The sequence below is a fragment of the Megalops cyprinoides genome, chromosome 12 (genome assembly GCF_013368585.1).
Source record: "Megalops cyprinoides isolate fMegCyp1 chromosome 12, fMegCyp1.pri, whole genome shotgun sequence".
Taxonomy (NCBI): domain Eukaryota; kingdom Metazoa; phylum Chordata; class Actinopteri; order Elopiformes; family Megalopidae; genus Megalops; species Megalops cyprinoides.
This window is the reverse complement of record NC_050594.1, coordinates 29,793,464-29,804,998: the sequence shown is the minus strand read 5'-3', so window position 1 is coordinate 29,804,998 and position 11,535 is coordinate 29,793,464. Positions and strand designations below refer to the sequence as shown.

At 41.0% G+C, this 11,535-nt stretch overlaps 3 protein-coding genes across 4 annotated transcripts; 2 read left to right on the top strand and 1 right to left on the bottom strand.

Annotated features, from left to right (window-relative positions):
• The first annotated feature begins 641 nt into the window (after positions 1-641).
• On the top strand, positions 642-3,674 carry LOC118787178 (ER membrane protein complex subunit 7-like). Its single transcript, XM_036542643.1, has 5 exons — positions 642-1,007; positions 1,218-1,340; positions 1,747-1,885; positions 2,018-2,098; positions 3,038-3,674. Exons 1-5 carry the CDS (start codon positions 778-780, stop codon positions 3,185-3,187), a joined length of 723 nt encoding a protein of 240 aa, XP_036398536.1. The 5' UTR covers positions 642-777; the 3' UTR covers positions 3,188-3,674.
• Positions 3,675-4,690: 1,016 nt separating this feature from the next.
• zgc:194887 (uncharacterized protein LOC571819 homolog) lies at positions 4,691-8,972 on the top strand. Of its 2 annotated transcripts, none has more exons than XM_036542778.1 (3): positions 4,691-4,854; positions 5,328-5,488; positions 6,681-8,972. In XM_036542778.1, the coding sequence occupies exons 1-3, from the start codon at positions 4,790-4,792 to the stop codon at positions 7,373-7,375; spliced, it is 921 nt and encodes a 306-aa protein (XP_036398671.1). In that variant the 5' UTR covers positions 4,691-4,789; the 3' UTR covers positions 7,376-8,972. The 2 variants fall into 2 exon arrangements, with proteins under 2 accessions (XP_036398671.1, XP_036398672.1); XM_036542779.1 differs by having other exon boundaries at positions 5,323-5,488.
• A 588-nt stretch (positions 8,973-9,560) lies between these two features.
• On the bottom strand, positions 9,561-11,155 carry chrm5a (cholinergic receptor, muscarinic 5a). Its single transcript, XM_036542594.1, has one exon. The coding sequence runs from the start codon at positions 11,153-11,155 to the stop codon at positions 9,575-9,577; it is 1,581 nt and encodes a 526-aa protein (XP_036398487.1). The 3' UTR covers positions 9,561-9,574.
• Between the last annotated feature and the right edge of the window lie 380 nt (positions 11,156-11,535).

Here is an 11,535-nt window from a genome sequence, read left to right as displayed (position 1 = left end):
CCCCCCCCCCCCCCCCCCCCCCCCCGCCAGGCCCTCAGAATGAAGAACTTGAACTACAGCTGTCTTAAGTTATTAGAACATTTTTTTCATGTGCTTAGTCATGAATAAAATCTTTGACTGTAAAATGTACATAAGATTTTATTTTAATCAATTATTAAATAAATTTGAAATGCCTGTGTTTGAAAATGTTTCATATTCATGCAAGGACAAGGAATTGATTGCCAGTACAGTGGTTGGACAGATAACAATAACAACAGAAGTATTGCATATGCTGTTGAAAATGTAGTTTTGACATCACAGTATGTAATCTGTAATTATGGCCGTCATTAATACCATCTTGACAATTCAGGTTTGTAGTTGGCTAATTCATCTTGACCTCGAGCTTGACCTGATATCATGGTGCGTACGGCAATGAGACGTCAACGCCCATGAGTGTTATTTATAACAAATACGTGTATTAGTATATTCTTAGTGAGAGTTCGGTTGTTGATCTAGGAAAACTATAAAGCTACGGGTGACGACAAAATGTTTTGCCTATCTGCTAACCGATCGACTCGACGCCATTCACAGAGGAAGGACCTTCGCTGACTTCCGGGTTTGTCAATAAAGTTTCGTTGTACGTTAGTGCACATGACGTAGCATAGTGATTCGGTGGCTGGGAAAGAGGTGCTTCAGCAAATGGTGACAGTCCCTTCAGGTCCTTATGTTGCTTTAAAGTAAAACATCGCTATTACGAAATTTTAACGTTAGCGGCGAAAGCCGTATTCCGACCTTAGAATGTTGCCGCAGTGGAGCGTCTCACGGACATGGATCGTTTTTTCTTCTTTGTTTGCGATTTGTAATGCTTTCAGTGATATGGAATCGGGGCCTGGAAGTGCTGCAACGCAAACAAATGGAGATGGGTTCAAAATCGAAGGCCGGGCAGTTGTGCCTGGAGTTAAAGCACAGGACTGGATTTCCACGGCTCGAGTTCTTGTGGAAGGAGAAGAATACGTTGGCTTTTTCAGGTTCGATTTAAATAAAAAGGAAAAATAGGTGTCATTTGTTTGCAGTTTAATAGCCTGTGTGATGTTGAGTTAGCTAGCTAGTCTGCTCAAATATGTGTAGCTTTTAGACTGAAGATAGCATCTCGCCTGTGAGATCAGTTGCAGTGTTAGCATGAGGCTACATTACTGTGCAACATCATGCGATACGAATTCTGCGATTGCTCTCCACAGGACGGATGGAAGCTTCGCCGTAAATGATGTTCCCTCGGGAGGCTCCTATGTTGTCGAGATCGTGTCGCCAGTTTACAGATTCGAACCAGTTCGCGTGGATATATCATCCAAGGGGAAAATGAGGTAGGTAACTAGGCAACTACAGTAAGCGTTGCACTAATGTCTGACCGTATGTCCGATAGCACTTTATATAGCTGTTATTAAAAATTAATTGTCACAGAGCTGGTATTTGACTTATTTGAATAATACTGATTAGTTGTCAAGTGAATTGTTGTAAGTCCCAGAATATTTAACCAATCAAGCTTCAGAATAAATGGGTGCTTCAAATTAAACAACATAGCCTATGTTAAGAAAAAAATCAGATTTTCAGATTTTAAATATTTTAATAGATTAATGTTTTTGTATTTATATCATACGGAAAATCTCCGGAATTATTTGCTAACTGCTTCGCAATGGAGAGGTGAAAGATGTGCTACGGTCATATGTTCGCTGATTTTGGGTGGTAAAATCTGTGTCCTTTGAAACGCAGGGCACGATTAGTGAACTACATTAAGACCTCAGAGGTGGTTAGGCAGCCATACCCCCTGCAGATGAGGTCCAACGGGCCTCACTCATACTTCATGAAGCGCGAGACATGGGGCTGGACTGATTTCCTCATGAACCCAATGGTATGATCTATATTTAATAATTGATCAGGATAAAAATAGTTGTGTCAGCCACTCTGATTGCCCGTCCAGTGAGAGATGGTAAGGTCGTATTAGTCTCTTTTCCCTTAATGCTGTGGATTTTGTTTTACCCAGGTTATGATGATGGTTCTTCCTTTGCTGATTATTGTCCTCCTACCAAAAGTTGTCAACACCAACGACCCCGAGATGAGAAGGGTAAGATCAGCCTCTAGCCCAGTACCTCTGCTCATTTTTTACATGCAGTACAGGTAAACTGGTCTCATGTACTCACGCCCATTATGATATTCCTAGGGTGATGTTTTAATCAAAATGTCTGAACTAAAATGGCGTGAGCAAGATACAAACAGCTGCAAAATGTGTGTACTGGTAGTGAGTCAGGAGCGTGTTTGCACCTTGTTAGTATTTCACACCAGGCATGCTGTCTTTAATGTAATATAATGTACGTTTCAGAGGAAATTCAAGGTAACCAAAAACAAGTAAAGTGAGACCGCCTCAAAAAAGAGTTTTGGTCTGTTTGACAACAAAACTATAGTGTTGTGTTACTGTTATGTTTCATTTGGTGTGCTCAATGTGTGGCTCTTTGCAAAGTCTTTGAGTTGATTTTCACTATGCATGTGATATGCAGCATCATAAATGAGTCGTTGCCTTTCTAACCAGCTTTGATTTTAGTTCAGGTAAACTGCAGTACACTGTACTCATAGTATATCCAGTCATCTATATTGATTAAACTTGCCATGGAAAGCATGGAAGTTGCACAATAAAAGAATGTTAAGGAACATAGTATTTTGAACACTGTTTCACAGGTTATTTTTAAATTAATTATTTCTTAAATCACACAAGTGGTGTGTATGATTTTTTTTTTTCCTACCAAGATAGTACTCGTATTGTTTTTGTGAAAGTTGTGCCAGTAACTCTGTAGATTACACAAGCATCTCTTAATTCCCAGCGATCCATGACCTCCATGACAAATTCTGTACTTATGACGTGCATCACGAGTGTGCACATATGAAGTCCAGCTGTGTGCTTTGAAATATGCTTTGTATGTCACAAAAATGTCATAGCTGGCAAGAAAAAGCAAAATAAAATAAAAAAATCAATTTGTTATAAAGCGTTTGCGATTTCTTCCATTTACAGGAGATGGAGCAGTCGATGAATATGCTGAACCCAAATCATGAGCTACCAGATGTCTCAGAGTTCATGACCAAACTCTTCTCCTCCAAGAGCTCGGGCAAGTCTGGGGGAGGAGGAAAGGGAGGCAAAAGTGGCGCGCTGAAGAGGAGGTAGTAACGCCTCCGTACCTGGGGGGTCTCCACTGGGCATTACCGTGACAACAGCGGTCATGTTACCCCTTTTTTATTGCTATTGGGTGGGATCGTAGCGTTATGCTTGGTCCTTGCAGCAGTTCTTAGGATATGAATGGAAAGATACCTGGCCTGAAGAAATCCAGTGTACACTTCAGAAACGGTCTTTGTCACCTTCAAATGTTTTTGACTGTCTGGTTTGTGGGGGATGCCTGATGGAAATTTGTTTTAATATCCAATCCGATTTGTCCAATGCACATTAGCTATCATGCCATCCAGTTTTTCAGATGCAAGTACATTAAGATTTACTTCCTTGAAGCTTTTGATCTGTTAAATATGAATTAATGCTGTTAATTTTTGTGTTCCATGGGGTCATCGTTGCCACTATGTATATATTTTATGCTGCTTCTGGAATTTATCTGAATAGTTACACTGCACCTACTTGAATGAGAGCTAATATAACTAGAGATTCATTTGCCTGAGTTGGGATAGATACCTATGAATGAAAATGAACTTAAGTTTTTGTTTTTTTTCTCATTTTAAAAATGTTTCATCAAAAAACATATTTAAATAAAGGTGATAACAAATGATCTTACTGCAGTTTTCAGTGTTTTTATTTAACATTTGTGGTGTGAAATCTGAAGTTAGGTAGGTTAGCTACTTAGATATAGTGGATGAGGAACAAGATCTCAAAAGATCTCAGTGTTGCAATGTTAGTTTTTTTTTCTTTTAACAGCATGCTGTTCATAGCAAATTATGCATCTCAATTGACAGATTCTCTTTTCTTTCAACAGCCACCTTAAGCCTCAGTATTTGAGCAAATAAATAGGAATTTGCATAAAAATGGCAATTCCTGAGAAACAAAGGCAAAATATTTTTTTACATTAACAAATGGTGTACATTTTTAAACATGTTTTTAAAAATTATTTGAACATTTGTTTAATATTTGTTAGAGTGTTCCACAACTAAAATATTCAATACATTCAATATTGAGCAGATCGGTTCTGGATGCATCTCTTTATGGAGTGTTGAAAAGCAGTATGCCAGCTGACTATGCATTGTAAAGCTGTTCACAGGAAAATTGTACAAAGTTACGTGTGCTTCCTGTCTGGTGTAATCATCTAGGGTTTGTGCAATTACACAATAGAGAGTATTCCACAAACGAAAAGATGACTTTCAGACTCCTCTTCTGAAAAAAGACTGCAGCACTTTCAGTGGAGTACAGACCTATCACATTCTGCAATCTGTTTGTTCAAACAAACTAACCGGGTGACTACAACAAGCACAAAGGTTGTAATGTGTGTGCGCGCTGTAATGCGGCCCGAGGTATCCTTGCGTAGACGGCCAGCCCCAAGCAAGATTTGCATGAAGTGAGTAACCAGCCTCACTGACACAGATAAAGGCAGGCTTTAACCCTTGGTGTGTCCCAGAGTGACGTGAAGAGGAGGCTGAAGTCCAGCGGGTTGAGCTTTTGAGCTGTGTGTGTGGAAGACGCAGGGCCTGGCTGGACTCTGAGTCTCGGAGCGCCAACTTGGACCGTGGTGTTTGCTCTCCCCTGTCAAGTTGCAGTCAAAGTACAGTACAAATGAGAGTGCCATTGCAGTCCTCAGCTCATTCAATAAGTAACTCACTCCAGGGCAAGCAGGACAGGTAAGTCTGTTTGGTTCGTGCCCTCACTTTTGACAGGGAAGAAAGTGTTTGACTGTCATTGCGTGATATATATGTCCACTGATAATTTTCTATTCTGTTTTCTTTGTGTTACACGAATGAGTCTAATCTTTTTTGTGAAAAAGAAACATGCTGATACAAATTATTCTTATCTGTTAGTCATGTTTAGTCTGATGTTAATGTCACAGAAATGAGTAAAATATTTTTATTAAAAATCAAGGTTTTAAAATTTGGCAGAACAGTTCTCATTTACCATGCATTGCTAACTGCCTGGTACATCCTAGCAGGTACAGTCCAAGGTTAAAAATATGACATTTTAACATCAAAAAAAATTTTCTTTGGTTCTGGATGCAAATAACGCACAAAGATTATTATAAATTATTTGTGTACGAATACACTGCAGCTGTTACTGACTGTCATTAACCCTTCACTTCTGATTTTTTTGCATAGTATAGGAGCATGCAGTGTAATAGGAAGAGTTTAAGAGGCTGGATGGGGGCTTTGATGGCATCTGTTCTCTGTGTGATGGGGGCACAGGCAGAACTGGCCCCTGCAGTGAACGTCCATGTGCTCCCCCTTGAAGAGCACAAACTGGTCCTCAACCTGGGACTCGAAGGCAAGTATGGGTGTTTCCATCGTGTTTATTCTGGCAAAACTGCATTGCACAATACCTGGTAAGCAGACTGAATATGCTTGCAAGTGCTTCTCCTACTTTAAAGCAGAAATCCACGCATTCACACCTGAACGAGTAGCTCTATACAGTATTATGTTTAGTTCTTGTGTAGTGTCTTATCTTCACTGATATCACTGAAAGATATACCAGGCTGTGTTTTGAATACTGAGTTGTAGGCAATTAGTTCAAACTCCAGGATCTGGGACAATAAATGACTCATACAATGTCAAAAACACGTCACTATACACCACAGTACATGGCTCCTGTACTGTTGTCAGTGGCTGAAATGCTATGGGTATGATACACTTTTATTTCTTTGCTTTGCAATCTCTTTGCTGAAACTAATGCACATGTTAGATGTTAGGGGATGCTATGTTGATTAGTTATGCTTTGATTTTACTTCATGATTACCCATAACCACCTCAATGCAGGTTGTCTCTCTGTAGGTCACATGGTTTGAAAAATGAACTAAGCAATGATTTAGCTGCAAGCTAGTACTTAGTGGGGAAAAAAAATCTGTATATGGTTTGGTGCTATGCATTACCTACCTATTTATTTATTTTTTGAACTGTATCATCTTGAGGGAAAAAAAAACTTTGGAATCCTGAGGGTGGCACAGAGGCAAATCCTATCTCAGGCAGTAGGTGGCAGTATATGTTCTCTGGGATACTAAGAATTCTTGGCACTAGACTAGAGCAAGGTTGAATGTGTTCACTGTATATTGCTGATAAAAAAGACTTGGTGATTGGTGCATTTTTTAGTGTTGATTGGAGGCCCTAGCCAACCTGTGTAGACATTAGTGATTTTGATAGATTTAAGCCTTGAAATACACTCTGAAAGTCAGTTGTCCTACTTTCTGTTCCTTTTTCAGTTAAATACTCAAGATGTGTTTACGTAGTCTGACTTAAACCACAGTTTCTGTTGTTGTGAAAAACATTCGTTCTAACAGTGTAATCCAGCACCCACTGTGGTCCCTTTGGTTAAAAATAAGAAGTAATGCAATTTTTTCCATGCCACGGTGGTTGAATGGCGCTCTCTTTGAGTAAAGAGAGAACTGTCTTGTGCACCATTTTGTCTCCCCTATTTATTAAAATGTTTATAGTGAGACTGAAGGTGCTGGCTGTTTGTCCCTTAGAATTCCCCAGCGATTGTTATGAGATCTGGCAGAGTTCTGGGGGCCAGGCACGGGATGGAGTGTACCTGATCCAGCCAAAGGGGTCCCTCATCATGGCCTATTGCGCCATGCAGGACGGGGGATGGACAGTGGTGCAGCACATTACCGTCAACAGCAGCGTGGACTTCGATCGCACTTGGGAAGAATACAAGCTGGGCTTCGGTTCCCTCACAGGCGACCACTGGCTGGGCAATGAGTACCTCCACCAGCTCACCAGCCGAAGCGGCCACTACAAGCTGGGGGTGAAGCTGGTGGACAAAGACGCCATCACCAAAATTGGGGAATACGACCCGGTCCTATTGGAGAGTGAGGAGGCCCAGTACCGACTCCGTCTGGGCCTCTTCAGAGGCACAGCAGTGGATGCCCTCACACAAGACACAGAAAACTACCTGCATGACAACCAGAAGTTCACCACCAAGGACCGCGACAATGACAACTATTTCCAGAACTGCGCCAAGCTGGAGTTCCAGGGTGTGCCGGGAGGGGGCTGGTGGTACGATGCCTGCGCCGGGGCCAACCTCAACCGCCGGAACGTCATCTACTGGCAAAAGGACTGCAACAAAGAGCATCTCTGCAAGTATGCCTGGATGATGGTGAAGCCGTCTGACCTGGTTAAGGTCATCCACACTGGGGGCTGTCAGAAGGACGAGCTGTGATGGCACTGGTCCACGTGAGGTGAAATCGGGGGAAGTGGATCATGGGGAATATGAACAGCCATCCTTTGAGATTATACCCTGCAACTTGTTTTTTTTTCTACTTTGGGTGAAGATCACTTTGTCTAATCCTTCCTCTAATCATGTCTAGCATCTCATCACCAAACCCATCTGTGGTTTCCAGTTGATTAAACGTCGAATTAAGAATTGCACAATGTGAGAAGTAGTGTTTGCAGAGCCAGAATGGAGAAAGCTTTTTTTAGGAAAAGAACAGTACATATACATTTTTTGAAACATTACATTAGATGTATTTCAATGTTAGAATATACAGGAACACACAGTCACAAAATACAGAAAAGATAAGTCAATATTGACTGATTTGTCTCAAAACAACTGCAAATGACCTAAAAGCATGTGTAGTTCATCAGTACAAAAACATGCATGGGAAATGTTGAACATACAGAATCAATGTGCCCAATCTTTGAATTCTTTTTTTTATTATCTCCAAGATTGATTATAATTTTTACTACCTTAAAGATCACAGTAAGTTTGGAAAATGTGATCACTGCATCATGGGTAACAGCACATCAAAATGTGTTGTAGGTGTGATGTTAAAGTATGTCAATATTATTTATGGATCTGTACGACTGGAATGTTGTTTTAGTGTCATGTATGATAAATTGTTTCACTAAAAAACAAATAAAAAGGAAGTCTAAGAAGGGAAATGTTCACAGTAAAATGAGGTTTTCAGTTACTGGTCAGGAGCAGTGTTTTGGGCATATATGGTATTCATGGCTTTCTGTTTACAGCTCAAAAGGGCTTATTTGATTTTTCCTCCAACACAATACATTAAATGGATGCTCTCAATTTTGAGCTTTAGTTTCCCACACTCCATTCATAATAAAAAGAGCTGTACACAAACAATCATTCTGTAAACCTCATTATTATGCTGTGAATGGGATAAGAGAACAGTACAGGGCAAAATAATATTTCAAAGCAATACATGGGAGATTAACTAAATAACAGAACTTAAAGATACACACATTGCACAAAGAAAAGCGAATATCCAGTGCATTACTTATATCCTCTCCACCTTACAGTTTTAACACAAATATGTACAGGCAGCAAGCAGTCTTGCTGTCAACAGATATATTGCCTAGCTAGTCAGCTAGGGCTGACTGAACCAAGGCTGATTTTGTACCATCAAAAAAGAGAGATTCCATATTTGCTGAGAGTATCATCTGTCTGCGAATCCAGATAAACACACAGTCTAAAAAAGGACATTTCTAATGCAGTGCACTTCATGATAAAAAAGTGAAATGCAGAGACTGCAGTTTTTCTTCCATTGCAGGACTTTCAGGTGTCAAGTTCCTGCCTTTGCTGTTTCTTTGAGGCAGACAGTCTAGTCATCTTTTTTGTGTGTCATTGTGTATTTTTATATAAAGAAAAAATATTTCATAATTTGTGACTTATTCAAAGATGACTCACGTGACACACTGGAGACATGAGCAGTACAGTACTTTTAAAATGGCACAAGTGAAAAAGGCCTTTAAAATCAGCATGTACAATCGTGAAAAGGCTGCTGGTCTCCAGCTGACACTGAAACAGGATGATTGTAGACAAAGCTGCTTTCTGTGCTTACAGGGTAACACCTCCAAAATCTGCAAATGTGAAAACAAAGTTAGCCCTTGAGTACAAGCGAGAGGAGAAAATATCTGCGAATGTTAAACACTTGTGAATTCACTACTAATAGGAATTCGAAAAATATACATCTGGTAATATCCTTGTAATTTTTCATTTGGTACAGATGAAAGTAAAAATAAATAGACATGAACAGGGAGCATTTCACAATATCTTTAGAAAGTCATATATTTTGATATACTATTATCTGTATTAATTAGCAACCTGAAGGTAACTTTGTAATACAATTGTTTTATCCGCTTTGTAGAACAATGACAAATTACCAAAGCTTTGCATGTAACCAATTCCACTGGTAACCCCAGGTGCTAATTATTGCCAAATGCTATGATATTACATCATTATGAAAGAAAGACCAATTACACCCTGGGCGCATTTCCCCTCTTTTCTTCCACAGTTACATCCATGAAGTTGACCACAAGCACAAGTTCAGATGTCAAAGTATTTTCAATGAGAAATATATGGGCAATGATGAAAAAGTCTGGTGAATTGTATCACTGAATATTATGTTAGCTTGCTGCCTACTGCTGGGTTTGGGCCATACCAGTATAATTTCTCCTCTGCCCTTTTTTTCTTCCACTGACAGAAGAGCAGCATGCGGAAGGTCTTCTGGAAGGTCTTGTTGCAGAGGGCATAGCACATGGGGTTGACAGTGCTGTTGACATAGCAGAGCCAGTAGCCCAGGTGCCAGAGTGACAATGGGATGCAGTCAGAGCAGAAAGTGGAGATAAGCACCATGATGTTATATGGGGTCCAGGTGAGGATGAAGGCCAGGAGGATGGCACTGAGAGTCTGGGCTGCCTTCTTCTCCTTGATGAGAACCATTCGCTTTCTCTTGGTGATCTGGTTCTTCAGGTTGGTGTCCATGGGTTTTGAGGAGGAGGAGGTGGAAGGGGCGCCCATAGACTCTGCCGAGGAACACGACGATGGTGCCATTTTGGTATCCCCGTTTTTGCTCTCCTGGGGGCTGCCATCTTTGGGGACTGGCTTGAATTTGTAGGAAACGCACTTCTTGCTTTTCTGGGAGCTGCTCTTGGGTGGGGAAGGGAAGTAGCTGCCTTCTTCATTGCTGCTCAGCTGCTCAGTTTCGCTTGTGGCTGCGCTTTCCTTCTGCCCACAGGTCTGGTTCTTGTATGACGTCTGGAAGATGCCTGGAGACACAGGGCGCTCCTCGTCCTCAGAGGAGGCGTAGCTGTTGAAGGTTGTCACCTGGTCGGTTTTGGACCACTCATCATTGGATATGGCTGCTGACTTTGCAGCATTGCTCCTGTTTGAAGAAGACCAGGAGGCCTGGTTCCTTTCCCGAGAGGAATTAGGAGGCTGTTTGCAGTTGAAACAGGATCTGATGATGGTCTTCTGGGGCTTGGCACTGCTGGTGTCAGTTGAAGTGTTTAGGCCTTGGAGCTCTGCCAGATCCTTGGTACGTTTTTCTGTTTCCTTGTAGATCCGGCAATACAGGATGGTCATAATGGAAACTGGGATGTAGAAAGCCGCTATGGCCGTGCCAAAGGTGATCACTGGCTCAGAGAAAAACTGGATCTGGCACTGCCTGGCAGGAACCGTTCTTTTTCCAACAAAATACTGCCAGCACAGGATGGGAGGTGCCCATAAGATGAAGGACACCAGCCACGCCAAGCCTATCATGACCCCAGCTCGTTTTGGAGTCCTCTTGGCTCTATAAGTCAGCGGCCTTGTAATGGAGAAGTACCTGTCAAAGCTGATAACCAGCAGGTTCATAACTGAGGCATTGCTAGCCACGTAATCAAGGGCTAACCACAGATCACATGCTAAACTCCCCAGTGACCAGTATCCCATCAGAATGTAGGAGGTATATAAATTCATAGAGAACACGCCAATGATAAGGTCTGCAAAAGCCAAGCTCAGTAAATAGTAATTGTTCACTGTCTTCAGTTGGCTATTGACCTTAAAGGACAGCATCACAAGAATGTTCCCAATTATTGTGATCAGACTCACAATCGCTGAAACAGTTGCTATGGTTATGACTTCCCATAGACTGTGTGTGATTGGCTGGATATCTGATGCATTGCCATTGACTGTAGAGTTTGACAGCTCCTCTGCTTCCATGGTGCTTGTGTCTCTACCTATAGAACAGTGAGAGAGCAATCCTTGAAGTACTCCATCAGGAAGTGGCACGGGTTCTCCTGAAAGAAAAGCATAACAATGTCAAAATATGATTCATTTCATTGTCATTGATTTCCATTTGCACATCATGCCTTTATAGTCCATTTTGAGCCAATCTATTGAATGTAAGGATATTAACCATTGTTATTCAAAATATTATATTCTCTAGTGAAATCTATTTATGGTCCTGTAACTGTTTTAATGTAGCTGTTCAACACAGATAAAAATGTTTCATATTAGTAACTGGCTGTATTACGCAGTTGAGAACTTATTAGGCAGAGCAAATGAGAGACATTGACAAATGAGGGAGAATATTAAATATG